Source organism: Osmerus mordax, chromosome 25, assembly GCF_038355195.1.
Source record: "Osmerus mordax isolate fOsmMor3 chromosome 25, fOsmMor3.pri, whole genome shotgun sequence".
NCBI classification, from domain to species: domain Eukaryota; kingdom Metazoa; phylum Chordata; class Actinopteri; order Osmeriformes; family Osmeridae; genus Osmerus; species Osmerus mordax.
Window position 1 is genome coordinate 3,697,847 of NC_090074.1, and position 27,500 is coordinate 3,725,346.

Below are 27,500 nucleotides of genomic sequence, written 5' to 3' on the forward strand. Positions count from 1 at the left end.
ATTGATGCACGGACGAAGTGCGTGCATGTGTTTGTGTGTGGTGTGTGAAATAAATAAAATAACAGCGAGTGAAGCAGCAGGTGTCAGATGCTAGTACCTATGGTTCTTGTTGGGTGTCATATCAACAGTAGGACCCTGTTGCGTGACAAAGCGTGACAGACCATTCCAGTTTGTGTATATTCTGGAAACCTATCAAATGTATTTGTATTTGTATAGCCCTTTTTACACGCAAGCATGTCAACAGAGAGGGCTTCACATACGCCCATAGAACTGCCCCTCAACCAACCTAAACCCTCAAGGATCCCTATCCCTTTGTGAAGCTACAACACACACCCACACACACATGCACATACATACCATACCATTAAATGTCAACTCTGAACACAAAAACAAGAAGACACTGTCCTCTCTCAAGGTAAAATAACACGAAGGCCCAAATATTCTTTTTCCTTTTATTGTTCTGCCATTTCGTCACCGAGGACAACCAACATCTGACATTTCTTTCTGCCGTTAGACCGGGAAGTAATGATCTTTTCCAGGCGTGGTGATGAATGCAGAAGAGAGGTGAGAGAGAGACAGAGAGAGAGGGTTTGGGAGAGAGAGAGAGAGACAGAAAGAGAGAGAGAGGGTTAGGGAGAGAGAGAAAGAGAGAGAGAGAGAGAGGGTTAGGGAGGAGAGAGAGAGAGAGAGAGAGAGAGAGAGAGAGAGAGAGAGAGAGAGAGAGAGAGAGAGAGAGAGAGAGAGAGAGAGTGACTCTGTCTTGTGACTCAGGCTCTAATACCCCTTCAAGTTCTGTAGCTTCACTCACTTGGCACGAAGCAAGTTAGAAGTTGATCCAATGTCAAGTCGTAAATACAAAGTTATCTGTGTGTGTGTGCGTGTGTGTGTGAGCAAGACAGAGAGCGAGAAAGAAAGACAGAGTTTCAAAGCTGCAGAACCTCACATACCCATACACTTCGGAATGATGGTGAGAAGTCTTACTGTATTCGATCGAATGCCTGGAGAGACGCAACAAACACTGCACTTTCAAGCGCCCGAGTGCTATCACACTGTTGGACTCCCTATCACCATGCATGCGTTTGTGTGTGTGTTTGTGATCCACCAACTGAAATGTAATGTGTTGGCTAGAAAAATACAGCAGGAAACTACAGTTATTTGTGAAATATCAAGGCCTGGTTTCTAATGTTGTGTCTTTGATTAATGTATTTAATGAGGAGCAATCCTCTGGAGCAAGGGAGGGAGGGGAGGGAGGGAGGGAGGGAGGGAGGGAGGGAGGGAGGGGAGGGAGGGAGGGAGGGAGGGAGGGAGGGAGGGAGGGAGGGAGGGAGGGAGGGAGGGAGGGAGGGAGGGAGGGAGGGAGGGAGGGAGGGGAGGGAGGGAGGGAGGGAGGGAGGGAGTCTGCACACCCCACTTGTAAGGGCTTCCGTGTGATAGTCTGCGTTCTGCCGGTAAAACCTTACAGTGCCTCCCTCCTCTCTTCAGCGATCCCACCATCTACATATCTTACCTTCTCTCTGTCTCGCTCTCCTTTCAATCTGTCTGTCTTCCTCTCGTTCGACCTCTCGTTCGATCCATGCCTTGAGCTTTTTTCCCCTCCGCGAGTGAATCCAGCATTGAGGACTTGTACATGGGATGCACTCCCGAAAGAGTGGGATGACGACAACCACCCAACGCACGTCACGCTTCCACTTAAACCTCTGGCCCTTCTCTCATCCCTCTCTCTCCCCCTCTCACTTCCGCCCTCCCCCCCCCCCCCCCCCCCAAAGTCTGTCATCCCTTTCTCCTCGGCCCTCCTCGCCGTCATCCCTCCCTCTTTCATCCTCCTCATCCCCCGGGGTACGTCTCACCCCTTCCTGTCCACCCGAACCCTCACCTTGGACACCATTATCCCCTCGCCACTTCCTCGGTTTTCATTTGTTAGTTTTTTTGGTTTGTTTTTCATTCCACCTGCCTCCATCCGTCCAGCCTCCTCCTCCGTTCCTGTCGTTTTCAAACGTCATCCAATCCCACTTCCCTTTATCCTCCCCAGAGAGAATGAGAAATGGGGGGTGGGGGGGGGGGGGGGGTTGTGTGTGTGGTGTGTGGTGAGGGGGTGGGGGGGTGGCATCAGGGGGTTGCAGGGAGAGCTCGGAGGAGAGACAGACAGACAGAGAGAGAGACCGGGAGAGATATGAGTGGGCTGAAGAAAACCCCTGGTGTCAGACTTCACCTGCCAAGGAAGAAGAAGAAAAAAACCCTCTCCCTGCCACCTCCACGAATCTAATCTGTATTCAGTGTCTCCTCCCCTCCTCTCCCCTCCTCTCCCCTCCCTCTCCCCTCCTCTCCCCTCCTCTCCTCCTGTGTGATTCCCTTCTTCCTACTCCTCTCCCTCCCTCCCCTCACCTCCCCTCGCCTCCTCCTCCCTGTCTCCGTCGTTCTGCATTGCTCTACCTGCACCAAAGCACTGCACTGACAATCAGAAACCCAGAGTATGCGCGCGCATGCACGCACGCACCACACACACACACACACACACCCCTCCATTTCCGGCCAGCCCCCCTTTCTCTTTCACACTTACACACTGCAGACACGAAACACTGTAGCCCCACTGGCCAACCAGAACTCGCAGATGCACTACAACGGGTCAGGATTACTCTGGAAATGTATCGCATCGATATTTTCTGAATCACAATTAGCAGCTTACAATAAATCAACAGGCTTTATTGTTGGATATTTAGGTCGATACCGACGGTATCATCTGATTTACTGCAAATAACTATTTTGTCGTTTTTTGATGGCCCACTCTGTCATGATTGCAACAATATATTATGACAAAGCCCAGATTTTCAGCGGTGACATGCATTGACACTAACCAGCCCTCACATTATCCCATTGTGGCTCTGCACTTGTTATTACATGTGTGGAGGGGATGCATCTGTGTAATATTCGCACACGCAAGTACATGTTCGTCACGCTGAGGACGTCAGCTCAGTGTCTTCAGATGAATAAATCACTTTCGTCTTAGTAGACCATTGTATGTGAGCAAACCCGGCTTCGCGATGAGAAATAAATAAGTAAAAGGGGAAGTATTGGAGGGAAAAACTGAGGAGTGTGCTGGCCCTTTAATTCAGTGTTGCTAGGGAAATAAGGCTGTTTACCCTGGCGTCAGGCTGGTCCTTAACTCAACTCTTTTCTTCTATGTGCTGTTCCTGTCTGTCTTTGCCTCTCTGCTTTTTTCCATTTTTATTTGTGCTTTACATCTATCTATGTATCTATCTATCTCTGTATGTATCTATGCATCTATCTATCTATCTATCTATCTATCTATCTATCTAGTCTATCTAATCTGTTTCTCAATGTTTTCTCTCAAATATGGCTTCTCTTTTCTTCTGGCATCATGCTGAAGTCGAAGACTACTTAAGAATAATCATGGGCTAGGGGAGGGTGTTCAAGTATTGGAAAGGTTTTCGGACAGACACAAAAATTCAGCACAAGGTTGGGACAGTCGAAAATAAATCAACCCTGACATCTAGTGGCCATGTTTAGGTGTTACTTTAAGAGTGAACAGTTATTTGCCTACCTGTACTTTATGATCTAATACTGTAGCGTAATAAAGTGTTCATTTAGCAGGCGCTTAATCCAAAGCGATGTGCAGAGGGGAATTTGAACCTGCGACCTTCTCCAGATCTGCAGTCAAATGCTCCGTGCTACAGTCTAACTATCCCAATACGATAGTCATCTAAATTAATGCTGAGGAAATGTCTTGCATCAATGCTTTTTCACAAGTAAAGTTTATTATGCTTTGCATATTTCTTTGCAGTAAAAAGCAAACATGTGTTTAAAGTCTACATAGGTAGCTTGATTCATGTGTTGACTGGAGACCTAAATGCGTATCTTAATAAACTTCTCTAGAAGGTTAGAATTACCTATCATATTATTATCCTGCATGCAGTGTTGTTTTCCAAACGCGTATCCAACGGCCCGCGTGGTGTTTTGATCCTGCCCAGCCACCGTGTGTTTGTGTGAGTTTGCTTGGATGATAATGGCGGACGAACTAGATAGAGTACGAATTTCAGCTGCTGAACTTCGAGCCGAGGCATCGAATTTAGCCAATTCTGGGAACTGTCAAGGAGGTAAGAAGTGGCGTCCAATAAATGAACCAACCCAAGCTTAATCCGCTATGAGTTTTAAACTTCAACTAACACACACAGTATCTACAGTACTGTAGTTGCTAATGGTAACGTTAGCCTAGCTAGCTAGCGATGTAGGTGGCTGGCTATTATGTTCATCATGTGGTCCCGCGTTTGTTTTCAAACGCCCCCTCCGATCAACTTTGTTTCACAGTAAATGTTCCCACGCTCCCACTGCACCATGCGTGATTATCGAATTGTTTGTGATCCGTTGTTTTGTTTTATTGAAAGTCACGTACCGTAGGACTGTAAAGCCATCATTCAGCGAAGTTATGTGGTGCGTTGGAATCATTTAGTAAAGCTGGCAGGTTAGCTAGCTTGAATAGCCAGTAACTAGCTAGCTTGAGCTAACAAGATATAAGGTTGCTAGTGACGTTGGCAACGTATAGAAAGCCAAACTCGGTATGACAGAGCTCATTTGATTTTCGTCGTTTGTAATGTTTGTTTATTAATTCAGTAATTTGTTACATTCAATGACAGAACAACGGAGGAAATGTAGCAAGCGAGAATGCTCCCTTGTAGAACTTTACTTTTTTAATTAAAAAGTGAAGTAGTCAGAGAGAGACATGTTGTTTTGCACCTTACCCTCTGCCATCACTTTCTCGAAAAACATAACTTAAACAATTTCTGGTAGCACAAATCAGAATGTTGCTCAACCGAACATAGATGTGGAAGTTTGATTTAGGATTCTGTAGTTGATTGGGAGTTGTTGTGATAAGGAAGTTAGATAGGATGCTCTCTGATTCCTGTTGGGCTTATCTTATGTTTCCTGGCTGGCTTTCACCGGCCAAATTATTTCCTCTCTCTCTCTCTCTCTCTCTCTCTCTCTCTCTCTCTCTCTCTCTCTCTCTCTCTGTCTTTCTCTCTTTCGCTCCTCTCTCTGTATCTCTGTATCTCTCTTTCGCTCGTCTCTCTCTTTTCTCCTCTCTCTGTCTCTCTGTATCTCTCTTTCGCTCCTCTCTCTGTATCTCTCTCTTTCGCTCCTCTCTCTCTCTCTCTCTCTCTCTCTCTCTCTCTCTCTCTCTCTCTCTCTCTCTCTCTCTCTCTCTCTCTCTCGCCTGTCTCGTTCCCTCTCTCCCCAGCAGAGGAGCAGAATCAGCACCCTGGTCAGCGACAGCAGAGCGACCATGACTGCAAGCGTCCGGCCCTGCAGCGCTACCAGGCCGGGGCGGGCCACGCCCACCGACCTCCCAACAGCGAGGAGACGGACGCCGACCCCGCCGCGCCGCTGACCCCCGACCCAGAAGAGCCCGTGAGGTCCCCTCGGGAGGAGCGCCAGGCGCCCTCCGAGCCAGCCCCGGAGAGACGCGGCTGCGTGGACGGAGGGATGGGGAAGGACGGAGAAGAGGGCGACGGAGGCAGGGGGACGGGCCCGGATTGCGGGGAGGCCCGCGCGTCCGAAACGAACGGCTCCGGAGACGACGCCACCGGCGGGAAGGGCTCCGCGGGCAGGCCGCCGTCCGCCAAGGAGGGCGGGAGGGGAAAGGAGAAGAGTCGGAACGACAGGCACCACCCTGAACCCGTCGGCGCCGCCTCCACCTCGCCCAAACCTGCCCGGAGGACCCGCAAGCCGGACCGAGAGATCTACCAGCCAGGGAGCCGGAGAAGCACCCAGGGGAAGGAGCACGGAGCGGGCAAGGAGCAGGACAAACCTCCCCCTTCTAGGGAGGGCGCCAGGAGGGAGCCAGCCGCCCCGAGGGAGGCAGAGATGGAGGGGAAGAAAGACCCGGCCCCCCCAAGGAGAGAGGGAGGAGAGAGAGAGGGGAAGAAAGACCCGGCCCCCCCAAGGAGAGAGGGCGGAGAGAGAGAGGGGAAGAAAGACCCGGCCCCCCCAAGGAGAGAGGGAGGAGAGAGAGAGGGGAAGAAAGACCCGGCCCCAAGGAGAGAGGGAGGAGAGAGAGAGGGGAAGAAAGACCCGGCCCCAAGGAGAGAGGGAGGAGAGAGAGAGGGGAAGAAAGACCCGGCCCCAAAGAGAGAGGGGCGGAGAGACTCGGCGAAGGACGGAGGGAACGGAAGAGAGGGGAAAGCGAGGGAGGAGAAGAAGAAAAGTGGGAGAGGAAGCGATTCAAATAGGCGGCCGGGGGGGACAGAGGCGGGGAAGGCCCCGGATGGTTCTGCAGACACGGCTGTGGGCGACATCACAAGCAGGGTGGAAACGCTCAGTGTGAGAGGAGAGGAGGGGGAGAAGGGAGAGAGCGAGGAAGGAGGAGACCGTGGGAGAAAGGCCAGTGGCGAGGGCATGAGAAGTAGAGCTGGGGGAGGAGGAGGAGTGGGAAGAGGAGAGAAAGAGGGAGCGGATAGGCCGGAGGAAAAGAAACGAGAGAGGGGGAACCGGAGGAAAAGAGGAGAGAAGGAGGGGAATCTGGACTCCAGGAGAGGCCGGGCGGAAGGAGGAGGAGGAGGGGGGGGGCGGGGGAGGGAAGCCTGAGCGGGGCGCGACGGAGAACGAGAGGGACGCGAAGGGCTCCGAGGAGGCGGGCCGAAAGAGGGAGGGCAGGGGCTACTCCAGGGAGGCCCCCCCAGCGAAGGGCCTGGAGAAGCCCAGGGACAGAGGGGGCCAGAGGGGGAACCAGGCCCGGGACGAAGAGCCCCGGATGGGCCGAAACCGGACCGGGGAGAGGGCGGTGGAGGGAAGCGAGCAGGGCAAAGCCGACTCCAGCGAGGCCACGTCCGCCTCCTCCAAACGCTACTCCAAGTCGGACATCCGCCGCCCCCGCAACCGCAAGTACAGCACCAGCTCGGCCAGCAGCGGCACCAGCCTGGACGGGCCGGCGGGACAGGGTGGCGGAGAGGGCCGCGCCCGCCGGGAACGCCTGGGCCTGGGCCGCAGGGACCGGGGCGAAGCAGGGCCGGACGGCCGGGGGAGAGGAGGGGGAGGAGGAGGAGGAGGGGGGGGTCAGCTGCAGAGCAGGAGGAGGCCCCCCGCGGAGATGTCGTCCACCGACTCGATGGACGAGAGCGAGACGGGCGACCGGGCGGATGATCACAGGAGGAAGAGGAGAGACGGAGAGGAGGACTGGAGCCCAGAAAGGAGGAGGGAGAATGAGAACAGAGGGAGAGGACAGAGAGGAGGAGGAGGGAGAGGAGGAGGAATACTCCGAATGCCTTTGGAAAAACAAGCAGGCACATCCCAGGTCACCTCGGTCCACGGCGAGGACCCGCTGCGTCGCAGGCAGGGCTCGGCCCCCCGGGGCCGAGGGAGGGGCATCCTCATCCTGCCGGCACACACCAACCTCTCCCATTCGCCAGAGCCCGGGCCCAGGCTTCTTCTGTTTGGAGGAAACCGGGGGGGGGCGGGCCTAGGCCGCGGCAGGGGGGGGAGAGGGGGCGGGACCAGACGACTCTGGGACCCCAACAACCCCGACCAGAAACCTGCTCTCGCCCGCAGCCAGCACCCGCAGCACCCGGGCCTCCAGCAGCCCATGTACCTGCAGACCGCCGGCGGATACGGGCCCCTCCACTTCCTGGATACGGACGACGAGGCGGCGGGAAGCCCTCCCGTCCGCCAGGGGGAGCACTTCCAGTCTCAGCAGGCCGCGGCCCTGGCCTACTACAAGTTCCAGAACTCGGACAACCCTTACTGCTACCCCGTCCCCGCCGGCAACGCCGCCAACGCGCCCTCCAACCCTCGCTACCCGTACCCCTACCCCATGTCCCCCTACCAGACCCCGCCCACCAACGGCATGTACCCATCCCCGGGGATGGGGCAGTTCTACGCGGGGTACCGCGGCCCCGGGTACCCCCAGGCAGGCCCCGGAGGGGGCTTGACCCCGGAGGAGGCCGAGCAGCAGGCCAGGGGGGAGCTGGGGAAGCTGCTGAGGGCCGCCGACTCCCAGGAGCTGCAGCTCAGCAACCTGCTCTCCAGAGACAGGCTGAGCCCCGACGGACTGGACCGCATGGCTCAACTCAGGTGAGGGAGGGGGGGGATGGAGGGAGGGAAGGGGGGGTGGGGGGAGGGAGTGGAGGGAGGGGGGGATGGAGGGACTTCTGATAGGAAGGGAGAGATGGATGGAGGGATAGATGCTTCTGATAGAAAGGGAGTGAGGGGATAGAAAGGAGGGCCGGAAGGATGTAGCGAAGGAGAAAGAGGCACGGTAAACTCAGGCCTGTGCTGTTTCCTGCATTTGTCATCCTTCCACCTACAATAGCATGTAGCGGTTTGAGGCTGTTAGCGCCGCATTGTTGGAGTCTGGAGAACGACAAGACATCTCTATTGGAATGTGGCCTTTGTAAATAGAGGATATAGAAATGTGTTGGCACAGAACTGATGATCTTTCCCGTGTGTGTGGGTGTCCGTTCCAGAGCTGACCTGCTGACGCTGTACGAGCGCGTCATCCTGACGGACATCGAGTTCTCTGACTCGCAGAACCTGGACCAGGCGCTGTGGAAGAACGTGTTCTACCAGGTCATCGAACACTTCCGCCAGCTGCTCAAAGAGCCCGCCGCCGACGCCGGCCCACACATCCGCACCATGCTGCTCACCCTGCTGGATGAGGTACACACACACCGCACACACACACACACTGCAGTCACACGAGGAAGAACCCTGAGGCTAACGACACATGTATCAGCTTTGTAAGTCCTGCTGTGTCAGGTGGGACCGGGGGCGTTGTGTTTGGCTGAGGGTGGAGTTGACACGTGTTCCTCCTGGCGTGCAGGGGGCGCTGTTCTTCGACACGCTGCTGCAGAAGCTGCAGGCGGCGTTCCAGTTCAAGCTGGAGGACTACATGGACGGCATGGCCATCCGAGCCCGCCCGCTCCGCAAAACGGTAGGAACGCCTGCTTCCAGGGCTAACTGTTTTCCCTCCCTGTCCCAGGGCTGTCCCGGAGTGCAAAATGAACCGTCCCAAATTGAACTTGACCCGTCCCAACATGTCAATTCTTGTGTTTTTGACATTCTGACGTCTAGGTTATTTGCAACGCTATTTAAGTAATCCATACAGTCGTGGGGCTCAAATCAATGTTGAATTTGTTAATACACAATTGTCTTGCTTGTTTTATGGTGGGGCCAACACAATTATTGGTGTGGCTGTAGTAAAAAAGTTTCAAAACGTTTTGGGGAAAAAGGTTTCAAAAGGTTTTACAAATGTTTACAAAAAAATTTGCTTAAAAAAAAGTTGCCAGACTGTAATATACAGGGGGGGGGGGCACTTTCCTCAGGCCTCCAGGGAAATCTGTTCCCCCTGTGTTCTCAGTGTAAAAGACTGGTGTATAGATGAAACGTATAACACATTATGATCACTGTAAAATAATGAATGAAAGATGAGTATCCTCAAATGATTATGTATTCGTGCCTGCAACAAAACACGGTTGTGTGTTTTAAAAGCTACACGCACACAATCATAAAACTCTTCGTCTGAACAAGACAGAGCCCACGAAGAATGAGGCATTTTCAGTTCAAATTGGGAAACCTTAGTACTGTAACTTAAAGGACCCCATTCATTTCGAGCCCTGCCTGGTTCTGGCTTAGCTTGTGACATTGGGGAAAGTGTGTGTGTGTGTGTGGGGAAAGTGTGTGTGGGGAAAGTGTGTGTGTGTGTGTGTGGGGAAAGTGTGTGTGTGTGTGTGTGGGGAAAGTGTGTGTGTGTGGGGAAAGTGTGTGTGTGTGGGGAAAGTGTGTGTGTGTGTGTGCTGGAGTGGAGGGTCATCTGACTGTGTGTGTTTCCCAGGTGAAGTATGCTCTGATGAGCGCCCAGCGCTGTATGATCTGCCAGGGAGACATCGCACGATACCGAGAGCAAGCCAGCGACTCTGCCAACTACGGCAAGGCCCGGAGGTACCCCATACACACCGACCTACCTCTAATGCCTCTCTACACCTCACATACCTACCTCTAATGCCTCTCTACACCTCACATACCTACCTCTAATGCCTCTCTACACCTCACATACCTACCTCTAATGCCTCTCTACACCTCACATACCTACCTCTAATGCCTCTCTACACCTCACATACCTACCTCTAATGCCTCTCTACACCTCACATACCTACCTCTAATGCCTCTCTACACCTCACATACCTACCTCTAATGCCTCTCTACACCTCACATACCTACCTCTAATGCCTCTCTACACCTCACATACCTACCTCTAATGCCTCTCTACACCTCACATACCTACCTCTAATGCCTCTCTACACCTCACATACCTACCTCTAATGCCTCTCTACACCTCACATACCTACCTCTAATACCTCTCTACACCTCACATACCTACCTCTAATGCCTCTCTACACCTCACATACCTACCTCTAATGCCTATCTACACCTCACATACCTACCTCTAATGCCTCTCTACACCTAACATACCTACCTCGAATGCCTCTCTACACCTAACATACCTACCTCGAATGCCTCTCTACACCTAACATACCTACCTCTAATACCTATCTACACCTAACATACCTATCTACACCTAACATACCTACCTCTAAGGCCTCTCTACACCTAACATACCTATCTACACCTAACATACCTACCTCTAAGGCCTCTCTACACCTAACATACCTATCTACACCTAACATACCTACCTCTAATGCCTCTCTACACCTAACATACCTATCTACACCTAACATACCTACCTCTAATGCCTCTCTACACCTAACATACCTACCTCTAATGCCTCTCTACACCTAACATACCTACCTCTAATACCTATCTACACCTAACATACCTACCTCTAATACCTATCTACACCTAACATACCTACCTCTAATACCTATCTACACCTAACATACCTACCTCTAATACCTATATACACCTAACATACCTACCTCTAATGCCTCTCTACACCTAACATACCTACCTCTAATACCTATATACACCTAACATACCTACCTCTAATACCTATATACACCTAACATACCTACCTCTAATGCCTCTCTACACCTAACATACCTACCTCTAATACCTATCTACACCTAACATACCTACCTCTAATACCTATCTACACCTAACATCCCTACCTCTAATGCCTCTCTACACCTAACATCCCTACCTATCCCTAACCCTATATCTACCTACCTGCCTGCCGCTGGACTATGCCTATTCCCATCCCTGTTTCAATGGCCACCATCAAAAGTTGTTTTGCTGCTGTTGATGTCGGGCTTCCCCTGCTAAGACGGTTTTCTCTCCATCAGCTGGTACCTGAAGGCCCAGCAGATCGCCCCGAAGAACGGACGCCCCTACAACCAGCTGGCCCTGCTCGCTGTCTACACGGTGAGGGGGGGGGGACATGGGGGAGGGATGGTAAGAGGTTGAGGGATGGGTGAAGAGAAAGGAGAGGGATGGATGGATGGAGAGAGAGATGGGAGGAAGGGAGAAGGGGAGTGTTGGTGTGTGTGTGTGTCCAACTTGTATATGACTTGCTCGTGTGTGTGTGTGTGTGTTTCAGAAGAGAAAGCTGGATGCGGTGTATTACTACATGCGGAGTCTGGCTGTCTCCAACCCCATCCTCACTGCCAAGGAGAGTCTAATGAGCCTGTTTGAGGAGGCCAAACGCAAGGTCAGACACACACACACCGACACACACACACACAAGCACTCCTCATTGAGGAGTCAGGTCAGACACACCCCCTCCTCATACCCCTGGTCTTCATTAAGCACGTCAGGTGTATTTACGAGTCGAGCTCCGGCCGACGTAAATCCATGAGCAAATGGGCCTGGCTGAGGCCTCCCCCTCCGCCCCCTCATCCACGCAGACCTGCCTCACACACTCACACACACCCCATTATCGTCTAATCACATTATTCATGAGCTCGTGTCGCTGTGTCTTTCCCAGTCTTGCTCCCCTGACGTTTTGACGCTCATGTACAAGTCGATCTCTCCCCGCCTCTCTCTCTTCTCCCCCCTCTCCCCCCCCCCCCTCCCCTTCTCCCCCCGCATCCAGGCCGACCAGCTGGAGCGTCGCCGACGCCAGGAGTCGGAAGGGGGCTCCAGGGGCCCGGCGGTGCGGGGGGCCGGCGGGCGCGGGGAAGAGGGGGCCCGGGTGGAGACCTGGATCCGGCCCAGCGGGCCGGTGGGGGCGCGGCGCGGCGGGGGCAGCGAGTCCAGCAGGGACTCTGAGCAGGACGGGGAGCTGGGCTGCCTGAGCGCCAGCGACGTGAGTAACACACACACACACCTACACACACACACACACCTACACACACACACACACCTACACACACACCTACACACACACACACACACCTACACACACACACACACACCTACACACACACACACACCTACACATGCCCCTTTTACATAGTGTCAGCTCAGACGTGTGTGTGTAGGTGTGTCGCTCTCTTTGAGACTTCAGCGCACCCCGTTGACGCAGCGTCACGCCCGCGCTGTTCCATAGGTGCGGGTAAAGAGCGTGGGCGTGCACATGCTCTTATCACACAGGAGCGCGGAGAACGCACGCACGCGCACACTCGCGACCTTGGACACGTCCCAGCCTCCCACACGCTCCGCTCACCTCTCTCTCTCTCTCTCTCGCTCTCTCTCCGTTCTGCCTCTCTCTCTCTTTCTGTCCCTTCTCTCTCTCTCTTTCCCTTCCCTCCTCCAATCAGCAGCTGGTGTAGGAGGATAAGGCCTCCACTGGTTAAACATGAGCGGCAGTTGAGCAAACAGGACCGACTCGTAAGAAAAGGTGTTTCGAAGGACTTTGCGGTCCACAAGGTCGTTTCGGGACAAGTGCGTGTCCAGAAGGCCTTTTCTAAGATGCCAAAGGCAGACATTCTCCTGCACTCGTCTTTCCGGGCCGTTCCGTCTCTTCCGGTTTCTGAGGGCGGTTTAGGCCTCCGCTCCATTACACGAGTGTGCACCTTGTGAGAGGGACACACACACACAGGTTTCCTCCCGCACGCTCCCTCTCTCCTAGACAAAGTGAAACGGCCCTGTGACTCAGCCTCCACAGAGGACGGGGGCCATTGTGGGCCGCCCGTCATCGGCGTCTCTATGGCGACGCGCCCGTTGTAAACACACACGCACACACAATGTCCTCTTAGGCGCGCCATGCGTCGCTCCTTTGTGCGTTTGCGTCAGAGAGGTTCCAATCAGGTCGCTTCTCGGTAGACGTCCTCGGGGCTGAATCGATGGATTCCAAGAAACCCCACCCCCCCCCCTATACGCTACTTCCGCCTGTCTTGTTTGGTCGTCGCCACTAATCGTTTACATCCTGTACCAGTCCCCCAGTCCTTCGGTGGGTGTGTATATAGATATATATAATTTTTTAACCCTCTACTTTCCTTCCCCCTCTCTTTGTCTCTCTCTTCTCACTCTTTCGCGTCTCTCTCCTCTCTCTCTCTTTTTGACTTCTTTCACACCGTTTCCTCTCTCTCCTCTCTCTCTCTCTCTCTGACCTCTCACACCGTTTTCCTCTCTCCTCTCTCTCTCTCTCCCCTGTCTGGCCCTAATCTCATTGTTCTTCTGCCTTGCTCTTGTTTTTGACGATGCTCATAACGTCCTCCCTCCCCTCTGTCTCCTCTACCTCCCCCTCTTCACCCCCCCCCACCCTCTCTCTCTCTCCTTGTGTGTTTCCTCTCTCTCTCTCTCCCTCCTCTCCCTCCAGCTCAACAAGCACTTCATCCTGAGCCTCCTGTACACGCACGGGAAGCTCTTCACCAAAGTAGGGTGAGTGTTCCCGGCACACCGTCTCACCGGGCGCCGGTCCCCTCAGGGCCGCCGTGACCTGACACTGGGTGTGGGGGCTGTGTGTGTTCACGTGTGTGTGTGTGTGTTCACGTGTGTGTGTGTTCCAGCATGGAGTCCTTTCCCGACGTGGCCGGCCGCGTGCTCCAGGAGTTCCGGGCTCTTCTCCAGCACAGCCCCTCCCCGCTGGGCTGCACGCGCACCCTGCAGATCATCACCATCAACATGTTCACCATCCACAACGCCCAGAGCCGAGGTGACACGCGCGCACACACACACACACACACACACACACAACAGGATGCCTTGGTATGGTCGTTGCAGGGCAGGTCTTAAGAGCAGCTGTGTGTGTGTGTTTCTCAGACAAGGATGGGGAGGTGAGGTCGGTGTTGCAGGAGCAGACCATAGCTCTGGGTCTGGCCATGTTTGGACTGCTGGTCCAGCGCTGCACGGAACTGCTGAGAGAGACTCCTGCAGGTACACACACACACACACAGTCTCACACATACATACACACTGGCTCTCAAGCACACACACACACATGCGCATACTTACCGTCTCTGTCCCTGCCACCTGTCTCCCAGAGCCCGTCATGGCGGAGGAGGAGGAGGGGGGGGGAGGGGAGGAGCTGGAGGGCATGGTGAGGGTGTCGGCCTTCCCAGCGGACCTGAGAGACCTGCTGCCCAGCATCAAGGTGTGGTCTGATTGGATGCTGGGACACCCTGACCTGTGGAACCCGCCGCCCTGCAGTATTGAGTGAGTGCGCTCTCTCTGGCCTCTCTCTCTGTGTCACTCTGTCTCTTTTCTCTCTCCCTCTCTCTCTCTCTCTCTCTGTGTCTCTCTGTCTCTTTCCCCTCTACTTCTCTCCCTCTCTGTGTCTCTCTCCCTCTCTTACACACACACACGTACTCAGACTCTTTCAGAAACACACACACACAGTAACCCCCCCTCCCCCCCCCCCCCCCCCCCCCCAGCGGCAGCCCGGACGTGTGGCGGTGCCTGGCTCACCTGTGCAACGCGCTGGCGCGGGTGGACCACGGGGAGGCGCCGCTGTACAAGGCGGACGGGGACGGCGGCGAGGGCGACGAGGACCTGCGCCTGCTGCTGCTGGAGGAGGACCGCCTGCTGGCCGGGTTCGTGCCCCTGCTGGCCGCGCCCCAGGAGCCCTGCTACATCGACCGCCACGCCGACACGGTGAGAGGGGGCGAGAAACCATGTCTGTTTGAGAGAGAGAGAGAGAGAGAGAGAGAGAGAGAGGGAGAGGGAGAGGGAGAGGGAGTTTTTCCCTCAGTTGTGTCCTGTCTGCTTGCTGGAAGGCTGAAAGTGTCTGTAGGTATGATGGAGGTTGTATGTTAGGGGGGCAGGGCCGGGGGTTACGGTGGTGTGTGGTGAATCCGTGTTATTTCCATGGCAACACCAAGGCCGAAGCGCCGAGTTGTGGTGCGAACAGGCCTTTCTTCTGAAGAAACGCATCTCTTCCTCCTTTATTTGTTTTCTTACTCTTTTTTTGGCTCTCTCTCTGTCTCTCTCTGTGTCTGCAGGCGATAGCGGCTGACTGTAAGAGAGTGACGGTGCTGAAGTACTTCCTGGAGGCGCTGTGCGGACAGGAAGAGCCCCTCCTGGCCTTCAAGGGAGGCAAATACGTCTCCACGGCAACCTCGCCCCCGCCCCCCCGCGCGGCCCACGCCAGGAGCCGCCAGGACTCTCAGACGGAGAGGGAGGTGGGTAGTCCCCACCCCCACCCCCCTCCTCTCTCTCTCCTTCTTGCTCCTCCTCCTCTCCTACCTTCACCTTCCTGCTCTCCTCCCTCTCCTCCTCCCCCCCCCCCCCATCACCCTCCTCCTTCCACCGCGAGGTTTAAAACCGGCGCCGTGTCCGTCCGCAGAGCGACGACGTCATCGTGGAGGAGGAGGAGGAGTCGTCGGAGTCGTCGGAGGAGGGTGAGCGGAACGGCGAGGACGGCGGGGCGAGCGAGGACGACATCCGCGAGCTGAGGGCTCGGCGCCACGCGCTCACCAGCAAGCTGGCCCAGCAGCAGAGACGCCGGGACAAGATCCAGGTACGCGCACGCACGCGCGCCTCTTCCGAGGCATCTAGCTGGACCCGCGCGTGGTCTTGACGTGGCCGTGTGTCTGGTCCCTCCCCCAGGAGGCGCTGCAGCCGTGCGGCCAGCTGGAGCTGGAGGTGTGTCCCGTCTTCCTGGTCCCTGACACCAACGCCTTCGTCGACCACCTGGCGGGCCTGAGGGCCCTGCTGCTGTCCAGCACGTACATACTGGTGGTGCCTCTCATAGGTGAGAGAGACTGTGTGTGTGTGTGTGTGTCCAGCGTTTGAGAGAGGCGTGTTAGATTGTGTGCGTGTGTTGAGAATCGCCATCCTGGTCGTACAATTCCTAGCTGAGTCACCTTAATGTGTGTGTGTGTGTCTCCCAGTGATCACAGAGTTGGACGGCCTGGCTAAGGGCCAGGAGAGCGGGGGGCCAGGGCCCACGGGGGGCAGGGGAGGGGGCGGCGGCGGTCACCGCGGCAACCCCGGGGGGGCGAGCTCGGCCCACGCCCGGGCCGTGCAGGACAAGGCCAGGCTGGCGGTGGCCTTCCTGGAGCGAGGCTTCGAGGCCAGGGAGCCCCGCCTCCGAGCCCTGACCAGCCGGGGCAGCCAGCTGGACTCCATCGCCTTCCGCAGCGAGGACACCTCGGGGCAGCAGGTGTGTAGGTGTGTGTGTGTGTGTGTGTGTGTGTGTAGGTGTGTGTGTTGATCCGGTGCTGATTGGTCGCCCTCTCGCGTCACAGGGGAACAATGACGACGTGATCCTGTCCTGCTGTCTCCACTACTGCAAAGACAAGGCCAAGGACTTCATGCCAGCACAGAGGAGTATGTAGCACACACACACACACACACACACGCACACGGTGCATGTTAGTGATATTGATAACCCTGTTTGTTCTAACGTTTCCCCCCCCCTCTCTCTCGCTCTCTCTCTCTCTCTCCTTCCCTCTCTCTCCTTCCCTCTCTCTCACTTCCCCTCTCTCTCTGCCCCCCTCCTTCCCTCTCTCTCCCTCCTTCCCTCTCTCTCCCTCCTTCCCTCTCTCTCCCTTCCGCTCTCTCTCTCTCTCCCTCCTTCCCTCTCTCTCCCTTCCGCTCTCTCTCTCCCTCCTTCCCTCTCTCTCCCTTCCGCTCTCCCTCTCTCTCCCTCCTTCCCTCTCTCTCCCTCTTTCGCCCTCCCTCTCCTCCCTCTCTCAGATGGGCCGGTGCGTTTGAGAAGGGAGGTGGTCCTCCTCACAGACGACCGCAACCTGCGCGTCAAAGCTCTGACCCGCAACGTCCCCGTCAGGGACATCCCGGCCTTCCTCAGCTGGGCCAAGGTGGGCTGACCCGGGGCCAGTCTCCAGCCCCCCCCAGGGAACCCAAACCGCTGAAGAACCGCTGGCCCACTCAACCAGGAAGTGGAGGAACACACGAACGCAGAAGGGGGAGGAAGAGGAGGAGGAGGAGAGAGAGAGTGGGACGGGGGAGAGGGATATAAAACGCCTTTTTTGGGGGGAAGAAGAAAAAAAACACCCGAACAAAATGACACTAAAAAGGCATTTGGTGTGTTTGAAACGCGAAAAGGATTCCGAGTCGTTTTCTGAGATGAGCTTTCTCCTCCCCCCCCCCCCTCCTCTCTCGTAGCGAGGTGTGTGTGTGTGTGTGTGTGTGTGAGAGTGTGTGTAGGCCAGCGAGCATCTTATTGAGACGGGGAGACGAGAGAGTTAGAAATTCAGGGCCCGGCAGAGAGGAGAGAGAGAGTTGTTGAGAGTGTTGTAATACTGGGTCGTCCGGTACAGCGTGCAAGCCTGCAGTGTCAGTTTGTAAGGACAGCCGTGTTTCTGTCACAACAACACACAGCAATGGAGGGAGGGAGCGAGGGAGCTGAAGGCTTTAAGGAAGAGAGGTTAAGAGGAGATTTAAAGAGGCCATTCCCTCTAGAGAGTTAACATATGTCTGAGAGTCTAGCTAACCGCTAGGGCTCTTAACAATGAAGAGAGAGAGGGGGGTAATGTGCCAGTCAGGGCAGGAATATGTTGTTTGGGGTAGGGACACTGAAAGCCACCCCTGCTCTTTATGTAGAACCCCTTCCATGGTCAGGTTCCAATTCTGTACTGACCAGGAAGTGTTAGGGTCATTTCCTGCTGACCCAGGAAGTGGTTTCAACGCCAGGTGCAACTGCCCACTTGGAGTTGTTGCCCCAGCTTGACGTTGACCTACGGGGTCATTACCAAGTTGGTGTATGTGGAAAAATTCAAAGACAACAACAAAAAAACAACAAAAAATAGTTTGCCGTTTTTCTTTATCATTTGTACATTGGTAATGCTTGTTTGAGTGTTGCTGTAGTGGTGGGCTCCTATCTGTGTTAGTTCACTGTTGTCTGCGGAGCTGCTCATTCCAGCCAAGCCATCAACAAGTCTGATTCACCTCCTCGTCTCAGATAACCTGCCAGAAGACAGTTTGTGGGGGTTTGCTGATGACTTGTCAGGCTAGTTCCTGGTAACATTCTTGAATCGACATCGACGCTCCTGAAACCACATAGGCTACCGCTAAACACAGAAGCTCACTGATCACGAGACGACACGGGTTATTATGGTTTTCCCTTTTTTTTATCCTTCCAATTACTTTCGTTTCATTTGAATATCGTCACATTATTTTAGCCATATCATTTCATTTGTGCATTTAAACCCTGATTTCTCCGTTTATCACTTTGTTGTTAGGTATCCTTGACGTCATACGTACAGACGAATCCTTCCGTGCAGTGTGCGCGCCGGTCAAATATTTACAAAGGAAGGATTCATTTCTCTATTATACCATGTCAACATGCACACATACCATCACTATGTTTTCTGTCACAGCTTGACAATGTTGTGTGGCATCCATTGGCCTCCGACTCCTGTATTTATGCACCAGTAAAAGTGACAACGTGTTTTCTTCGCCCCACCTCCTGCACAGCATGATTTCGCTAAGTGCTTCTGATGAGGTTCCAAAACTTGGGTTAGGGAACCCGTTTCTGTCAACAGTTCTGTAAATGACTCGCATGTAAACTGTACCTGCTTACGTAACGTCCCAGCTTTCTGTCAAGTTGCAGTGCATTGGAGCTATTTCTGAATGAGATCATCTGCATCGTTGTGGTGTGTTTATCCTTCACGGATCACCAGTTCTGCAAGGTCGTCATCTGACGTTTGCCGTGCCATTTCAGTGCCGCTGTGTGTTTTTATATGGCGACAACACCCTGGCTAGGCAAATCAACATGCATGTGTTATCACGCTGTTGTGAACTGTTCTCTGTCGGTTTCTTCAATAAATCCTTTTAATTTCATTCACAGCTAGATATGGTTTCATTGTTTTGAGCGTCCCACTTGGCGCAAGCTTTTTAAATGGAACAATTTTAAGCTGTGCCCTGTTGCCTGTGTAGTTTGTCTGATCTTTCAAGCCAGTCTTTATTATGGACATGTACTATTATTCATATTTGGGGACGGGTATAGCTCAGTCATGGAGCATACAGCAGCATATAGCTCACCAGTTCCAACCTCTCTCTGTACTTGGCATTGGATAATGTCATCTGCTAAATAACATTAGTCATTACCATTGATCTGCCAAACCCTGCACAGAATGCCCATTCTATTATCCTCCGTCTTGATGATACTGCAAATTCATCGTGGATTCCTTTGCATCGCGCTCCCTCTTGTGGCAGGAAGCTAAAGAGAAGCCGCACTCTTCCGGGGTGGGGGGTGGGGGGGTCAACTGCAACCTGTGTCCCCAGGGAGAGGAGTCTAGCCCTGGGCAGCAGAAGGGGAAATGCCTGGAGATAAAACCAGGGACAAGGATAGGGCAAGGCCAGGGCAACTTCCACTGTTAATCCGTACTACACCGCAGGATCCAATATGCAGCGTGCCGCATTTTGAAAATGTAAACAGAGAGAGGGAGGGAGAGAAAGAGAGAGAAGAACCTGGTTGTGCAGTCTGCTCCTCCAGGATGCTTCCCTCGCGCCTAGATACAGACCACACAAGCAGGTCCTAATTCCCATCGTCAGGACAACCAGGCTGCCATCAGCCAATCAAAACACTGGAAGGACCGGATCTGCAAGATGATTGGTTTCCCAGCCTGCAGTCTGTTATGGAATGCCCATATTTAACCTCTACAGTGCTGCGAGCCAATCCCTGGTGTGTGTTTCCTTTTCCTCGCACAGTTTATGATCTCAGATGATGAACCTCCTCATTTCATTCAGATTTCTGTGTGACATGAATCAAGATTCAGTGCTTGAGATGTACGGACATTACAATCCAAAATGATGCAGAGCCTGTTCTCCACATCAGTCAGCTGTTGGGAAACACTAGTGTGTCACTGTCAGATGGTGAATCAGTCACTCAATAGCTGTTTGTCAAGAACCTTAGAACAAAGAACGTCAAAACCGGGCTTTCTGCGCAGTCAGGGACTTTCCACTTTACAGCAGGTTGTGTCAATAACTCTAGAAAAACACCATTGCATACCATGGAAGCCTAATGTAACATTAGAGTAGTTTGTGTGTGTGTGTGTGCGTAAGAGAGGAATTTGAACACATGCGCCTTCTGAACGTCATGGAGCTTCCAGTTCTAAAGCAGTAAGACTTTTTCTGACTCAAACACCCATTTAGAGGAATCACATGGCAACATTGTAGACAGGCATCTACAGAACAGATGGGCCTAATGATTTTATGATTTCATACCAACCCATTTGCGAGCAGTATTGGATATCAAGCCAATTTAAAAAGAAGGTTCATTCAGTGGGAACTCATTTCATGGTTTCATGAAGGTGGACCCATATTAGCTCTACGCACTGTAGGCACCAGTCCTGGATCCATTACATCGACTAATTACATGGGTATTGCAGTGTAGATGAAGTGTGTTACATTTGACATTCTTTGCAACTAAATGACAGGGGTTTTAATTGGTTTTGCAGTGCCTTAGACTAGTTTTTCCTCTTGATGTAACACTGACCTGCAGAGTGCAGGCGTCCTAAGCTTCGCTGTGGGTGGCACCTACCCTAAAGGTAATCTTACCTAGAAACAGTGAACTTTGATCACAGTGCATGAATGAGCAATAGGCATAAAACTCTTGTATTTTTCAAGTCTTCCAGATGAAAAAGTTGAGCTCTCTCTCTCTTTTTGACTTAAGCGTGCTTTTCTCACCTGGTTGCCTCAGACCTTTCAAGGTCAACAGCACACCTTTGAAAGGAGGCATTGTATCCATCCCCATGAGGAAACCTATGGGCCTAGCCGTAAAATCTTCACATGATATGTTACTACCGTATTATGTATTTGTTGGTGAAAGAGGTTGTTTGTGGTAAAGCCCAAATTTAGATTATTAATCAGTTAATGAGCTCAGCAGGCTTGGACATGCACGCGCGCCCATGTCGTTACAGTGAGAGGATCATTCGGAAATGTAAACTGCTGTAAAAAAAAATAATTGCAGTCCAACTATCAATCTTATCGTTTTTTTCTCCCCGGTCACCGTTCCAGGCAGCAGTTTGGCCGTGCCGCCCCCACGCCTACCGATCACCGCTTTGGTGGTGAATCAAGATTGCGGAGGTTGGATGATGGCACAGGAGAAGTAGGAGGGAACCTTAGCGCACAGGTGTAAACAGAGACAACAACATATTGCAAATGTATAGGGGACCACGGGCGGCAAACGAGTGTTCAGACTTACAGTAAATGTGTCTACCACTGAAAAGTTCTGTCTGAGATTTAGCCCCGTGATTCACACACAGTGGTGGGGAGATGAAGTATCCTCGTCGCCATCTTTAGAACTGCCTGACTGGGAGGAGAGGGAACTTGCTTGTAAGCTAGCTAGTCTAACTACTGGGAAGCTAGCTAGCTTGCTAGCACACTAGTTAGTTTTTTTGAACTGCAGCACGTCAATTCTTCGATTGTGCGTACCCAGACCCTTTGTTTTTTTGGGCAACAGCATTGTGTAAGCAACAGAGCCGGGGAATAAAGCCAACTTGGAAGTTTATGCAGATAACGTTAGCTTGCAAGCTAGCTCGATTAAATCTCAGCTTACACTCAAATGTTCCCCGCCGGTGTTGGATGCGCCCTGCCCTGACAGCACTGACAGACTGACAGAGTGACTCTCCTTCGTTGGTCTTCTTGCTGCCACTGTTGGCCTAGATCTCCCTACTCGTCTTTTTGACAGGTAAGTGTCCGCTGTTATCCACGCCATTGACCATTTGAATTGATAGTCCCAACCGAACCACACTTTGCACAATCACAACATGCAAACTTCTCTCTAGAGAACAGCACTCCGCTTTCTATCTAGCTAGTTGACGTTAGCTAACGAAGCTAGCAAGCAAGCTGTGCAGAGAAATTGACGCCCTCATTGTGCTGACGTTGTCGTTATGCCAGCTAACATTAAGTGCCAGCTTGTCCGTAGCTTGCTAGGTAGTCGAATTAACCAAAACTAGTCGTTGGGTGATTGTTAGTTTAATACTATCAGGTGGCAATGTATTGTCACAACATCGAGTGAGCTGCTAACTAGCTTGTCAACGTTAGCTAGCTAGTCTAGCTGTCACTGTCAGTGACTTGGCTGAGCTGTCATGTGGACTTCGGGCGTTATTTATGTGGCGAGTTACCTAGTTATTTAGTAAACTGGCTATAAATGTGTAGTACTGAACTTGTACCTAGTTATCACTTTTTGCCAACAAATTAGCTTGCCGATTCGCTCAAATCTCGCTGTCTATTAAGATACTGTTAGGCTAGCTGGTTTGCTACATGGCGGGGACTCTGCAGCAGGGACAGAGTGTGACTGCTCTAGTGCAGCTAAATGTTAACGTATTTTTGGTTTGAACTATACGCAATACGTCATCAGAATGCTGATACATTTATCTAGATGTAGCACTTTAACATGGTTTGGTTTGCTTGTTTACCAGTACATGTTTATGCCGCTTGTGGCATAAACTAATTCCTGGTGGCACTCCCCTTGCCTATCTCTGGTTGTTGTTATCCACTGACTAGCACAAGCATAGATAAGAGCCACCATTGGAATTAAGTGTGCAAAGATAGCCAGAAGGCGGACTAACATATTGATTAAAAGCCCTGATCCAATGTGTTAAAGCCTGCCTTGAATTTGTACTTTAGCTTTCATTAAATAAAAACTGCACTGGTTGTGTGTGTGACGTGAGTCGCATTCCTTGTTGACATTGCGTAACAGTCAGTCAGTAAGCTTCTCGAGCAAGCCAGCCTTGTTCGCTACTTTCTCACATGTTCCGTCGAAACAGAACATGTTCTATCTGTCGATCGATTTTTTGCTCTTGTTATAACACTGTTAGTAAGCATGCTTTGTCTTATAAGCGACATAACCCTTCAACAACACATCCGCATTCTGTTGTTTCCAATGTATGTCGTCAGACAAGGCATGGTAACAGACTGTAAAAGGACGACCAATAATATATTTAATTGTTGATGCAATGTAATGTTTTTGCACAGGACAAGAGTTGTCAAGTCAGCTGATTAGATCTTTGGCTGTCTAACAAGACAGGTTTATTCAAGACATCTTAAACTGTTCCAAACAGCCAAATGTTACTCTGGTAGTTGCAAAACTAATACTAACTGTAGGCCTCACTTTGAGGACTGGGAGGTCCATGTCCTATCACCTTGAAACCGTCTCCTCCCATCAGAAGTATGACTCAGTCTGGTCCCACGCAAAGTTAAATAAATAAAAAAACATTATGCAATATAACTGCAAGATCTTCAAATAAGCAGACAGCAGAAGCTCTGTGACTGTCCTTCAGTCCACTGACCCAACCACCACACCAACATGTGCACAGCAAGACAGCGCTGCATACGTTTACATTTTAGTCATTTAGCAGACGCTCTTATCCAGAGCGACTTACAGTAAGTACAGGGACATTCCCCCCGAAGCAAGTAGGGTGAAGTGCCTTGCCCAAGGACACAACGTCATTTGGCACGGCTGGGAATCGAACTGGCAACCTTCAGATTACCAGCCCGACTCCCTCACCGCTCAGCCGTCTGACTCCCCGTGTGGCTGAGATGCCTCGCATCCACTCGCACACCCTGCCAGGCTGAAGGTTCTCACCGCTTCAGAGACAGCAGCAGTGGTCTCCTAAGCAGACAAAGAATGTCTCTATTGTCCCAGAGTGTGTGTGTGTGTGTGATGTGTCAAGCAAGGCTCAAGGCCTAGCCTCCGCTTAATGTGTTTAAAGCGTCTCCCAGAAAAAAAGGATCAAGGATCAGGGCTAAGGCCTCCCTGCTTGGGTCTAAAGGCCTCATGGACGACCGCCATAAGAACCACAAGCGCCACTACAGCCTAACTGATCTACCGACTGATTATTTCAGTTGCTCAAGTGCGTTCTTGCTCAATAAGCAGTTATAGGATGGTATTTATTTAGCAGGTTCTTTCATGTATAAAAAAATGTGTGAGGGGGGAGATTTGAACCTTCAGACTCTTGATCTGCTGTCGAATGCTCTACCATTGTGCTGTGCTACATATTGTTGTTTATTTGGGGGTAATTTTATAATCAGTTGTGTTATAGCCCATTACACATAGGCCTATAACTTATAGGACTGTGTCTACCTGAAGCAGCATAGCAGCAGTTGAGGCAAGACTATGACAGGAGAGACTAGGCCTAGGTTAGTTACTGAGAGCCAGGGCCTTTGCATCCGGGTCCCAGTCTTAAACCTGTGCCCAGAGAAGGGACACCCAGCCCTGGTCTAAAGCCGGCAGATTCAGCCTCCTCACCACCATGCTGGAGGCCTATTTTTAGCAGCACGCCTGAAGATTACCAGGTTTTTTTCTTGTTGGGGGGGGGGGGGGGTAATTTGGGCTTTGAACGGACTAAATGGTGTAAATTGCTGGCTTAACTCCTCTCTATCTCTTCTCACAGTGATACTCGGTGTGGTAGTCAGCTTGCGTTTCCCCTGTCATTACCTAGAGCCCCTCCCAATCTCTGTCCCTCTCCGTCCCTTTCCTTCCCTCGCTCTCTCTCCCTCTCTCTCTCCCTCTCCGTCTTGCCTCTGGAACACCCTGGCATGGTCCAAGGCTGCGAGCGCGGAGAGAGTCCGACTCTGGCTCTGTTCCAGCGGAGAGAGGAGTTAATGGAAGCTTTGTGTGATACACTGTAGGGGGTGGAGCAAATCCTCTTAGTCCCCCCTTTCACCCCCCTATCTCTCTCTCCCTCCCCACTCTTCCCTTCACTCTCTCTCTCTCTCCCCCTCTCTCCGCCACACGGGTCACGTACAGATTCGGCTGCCGTGTTGACATTCTGGCCCACAGGATTTCCCCTCCTGTCTCTTGGCGTGGCCGAGCGCGAGTTGCGGGTTTGGTGGTGGCGGGCAGGTTCTGTCTGGTTGAGAAATCACCCCCCCCCCCCCACCGTGTCAGTCCTAGACACAGACAGCGGTGGACAAGCGCCGTCAGACACGCCGGCGCCGTAACCGCCGTGTCTGTCGCGCACGCCACTTCCTGGAGCGAGTAGACCCGGGGGATGGAGGCTTGCCGTGCGGCGCCGGGCGACGAAGACGTCTGCCTGCCTGCCTGCGTCTACATCCGCTTGTCACTTGGAAGGTGGCGTTGGGATGGCGTTGCAGACGTGCGGGGGAGGCCGGAGGTGTGAGGCGAGCGGGGGGGGGGTTCCTCCAGGCCGCCGCGGTGGTCGAGGATCTGGAGACGAGCTCAGGTGTGCTGAGGATCTCATCAAAACGTCCGTCTTCCCCCCGCGGGGTTGACCGAGAAGAGCGGGCCTCTATTGTTTGTGTACATTCTTCTGTGTGCGTGCAGACTAGGATACCTGGCATATCTGGGAGGTTTCAGTGAGTGTCTGTGTTTGTGAAGCGAGCCGGCAGGCAGACTGACATGGCAGTTATCTCAGTATATATTTATCCTATTTAAGCAGAGGTTCCGGAATATTCCCGTAAAGAAGACCTATCATCAAGCCGGCTTTGTTTCTTCGCACCGAACCGAACGTCGCCCTTGTGTGTGATTTATAGATAGCATGCTGTTTTTCAAGGGAATCAGAGGCGCAACATTCCCGCCTTGAGCAAGCTCTGTAAAAGGACTGGCCTGCAGGCCCCTCCCAGATCTGTCTCATGACTCATTGTCATTGGTGTGTGTGTGTGTGTGTCTTGGTCTGTGTGGAGTCAGCTGATTCAGTGTTGCTGTCAGAGCCAATAGAAGCTCACACTGGCCTCTTTGATCATCCTTGGTCTTTGACCTCATCAACCCCCCCTCACACACACACTTTCTTTGTGCCTCATGTCACTAGATGTGTCACCTACCTGTGTGTGCTGGAGGCAGGTCACCTCCAGTTGACACGAAATGCACCCCCCCCCCCCCCCCCCCAGTGAACTGTCACTGAAACAAAAGGCACAATGTCAATGGGCGTCGCCCGTAGTCCCAGGTCACATGATGGGACTTGAATAAACGCTGCCCTGTCATTGGCACGTCATCGTCCTGTCCCGTGGGTCATGTCCACGGGATCAGTGGTCTGTCACGGAGCCCCCCCCCCGGATGAGACGCAATGGATCGAGTCCCAACCAACCTAAAATCTGCAGTGTACACGTCGAAGTGTGGATTTACAGTCGCCATCCCACCCCTAAAACGTCCCACTGGGGGAGGGACAACCCCTCCCCCCCACCCCTCCCCCCCCACCCCCACCCCCAACACTGTCATAGCTCGCTGGGAGAACCGTGGACGGGAAATCAATCAGGGTGATGAATCGCTGGTGTTCCCTACTTTCGCGGGCCGCTGACTTGAGAGAGCCAGGCCAGGTGCTGAGGAGGTGGAACACGAAGCTGCTTTGCTGAGGAGTCGACAGCGACTCTGCTGTTGGGCCTTTACGCTGTTCATACAGAAAGTGGCTACAGTACTTATCTAGAACTCGAAGCGGGATATCAAATGGGGGGGGGAAATAGATGTTTGTTTGCTTCTTTTTTTTGAGATACTGATTGAAGCCTGTTACCACCCATCATTCAGTCTTTTGACCCTGTTGCCTTCTGGCAGGCGATACTGAAGCATTCGGTCTCGCACACGCAGACTGGACAACAGTTTCTTTCCAAGGGCCATCAGGCTTCTGAATGGACATTGATATGGACACTGATACACTTCTCACTAGTCACTTTACACACTGTCACTTTCAGCTACTGGTTGCACTATCAGCAATATTGCACTACTTCACTTGTCTTGGGTTAGTATAGGTTTATAAGGTTAGTATAGGTTATTAATGTGTATTTAGAGGTTTAGTATACTGTATTTAATATTGTATATTATTGTATATTAGGAGGTTTGTTATATTTTTGCTTATCATAGATGTAATCTATGTTCTGTGTACTTGTTCTGTTATGCTAGGTTGCTTTGCGTTGTCTTGTCCTAAGAATTTCTGTGCCCAGTCTGACCTTGTGTTGTTCTGTGTATCTGACAATAAAATACTTGAACTTGAAGCCATGGATCAAAATGCATTTTGCAAGTTAATTTAGTTATCTCTCTCTCTCTCTCTCTCTCTCTCTCTCCTCTCTCTCTCTCTCTCTCTCTCTCTCTCTCTCTCCTCTCTCTCTCTCTCTCTCTCTCTCTCTCTCTCTCTCTCTCTCTCTCCCTCTCTCCCTCCCTCCCTCCCTCTCCAGGTGCCAGTCTTCCGGCCCCTCTGCCCCCCCCCCCTGCAGATGAGGCTTCTGCTACATCGGCG

At 52.5% G+C, this 27,500-nt stretch overlaps 4 protein-coding genes across 4 annotated transcripts in view; 3 read left to right on the forward strand and 1 right to left on the reverse strand.

Annotated features, from left to right (window-relative positions):
• LOC136933293 (reticulon-4 receptor-like 1) overlaps positions 1-2,422 on the reverse strand; it is a 33,628-nt gene extending 31,206 nt beyond the window's left edge. The window contains 1 exon segment of the mRNA XM_067228608.1: positions 2,383-2,422. Within this exon segment, the coding sequence (XP_067084709.1) occupies positions 2,383-2,422 (40 nt within the window).
• A 1,599-nt stretch (positions 2,423-4,021) lies between these two features.
• Positions 4,022-6,597, forward strand: LOC136933294 (eukaryotic translation initiation factor 3 subunit A-like). Its single transcript, XM_067228609.1, has 2 exons — positions 4,022-4,112; positions 5,252-6,597. The coding sequence occupies exons 1-2, from the start codon at positions 4,022-4,024 to the stop codon at positions 6,595-6,597; spliced, it is 1,437 nt and encodes a 478-aa protein (XP_067084710.1).
• Positions 6,598-6,759: 162 nt separating this feature from the next.
• smg6 (SMG6 nonsense mediated mRNA decay factor) lies at positions 6,760-19,149 on the forward strand. The gene is made up of 18 exons (XM_067228904.1): positions 6,760-8,079; positions 8,472-8,664; positions 8,828-8,938; positions 9,839-9,945; positions 11,307-11,385; positions 11,561-11,671; positions 12,056-12,268; positions 13,724-13,785; positions 13,914-14,059; positions 14,167-14,280; positions 14,388-14,559; positions 14,778-14,997; positions 15,345-15,524; positions 15,689-15,862; positions 15,952-16,096; positions 16,236-16,507; positions 16,593-16,674; positions 17,044-19,149. The coding sequence occupies exons 1-18, from the start codon at positions 6,764-6,766 to the stop codon at positions 17,172-17,174; spliced, it is 3,828 nt and encodes a 1,275-aa protein (XP_067085005.1). The 5' UTR covers positions 6,760-6,763; the 3' UTR covers positions 17,175-19,149.
• A 2,533-nt stretch (positions 19,150-21,682) lies between these two features.
• Positions 21,683-27,500, forward strand: part of LOC136933483 (serine/threonine-protein kinase TAO1-like) — a 17,043-nt gene continuing 11,225 nt past the window's right edge. The window contains 2 exon segments of the mRNA XM_067228905.1: positions 21,683-22,000; positions 27,439-27,500. The exon segment at positions 27,439-27,500 is cut by the window's right edge and continues 206 nt beyond it. The gene's annotated coding sequence lies outside the window, so the exon portion shown is untranslated.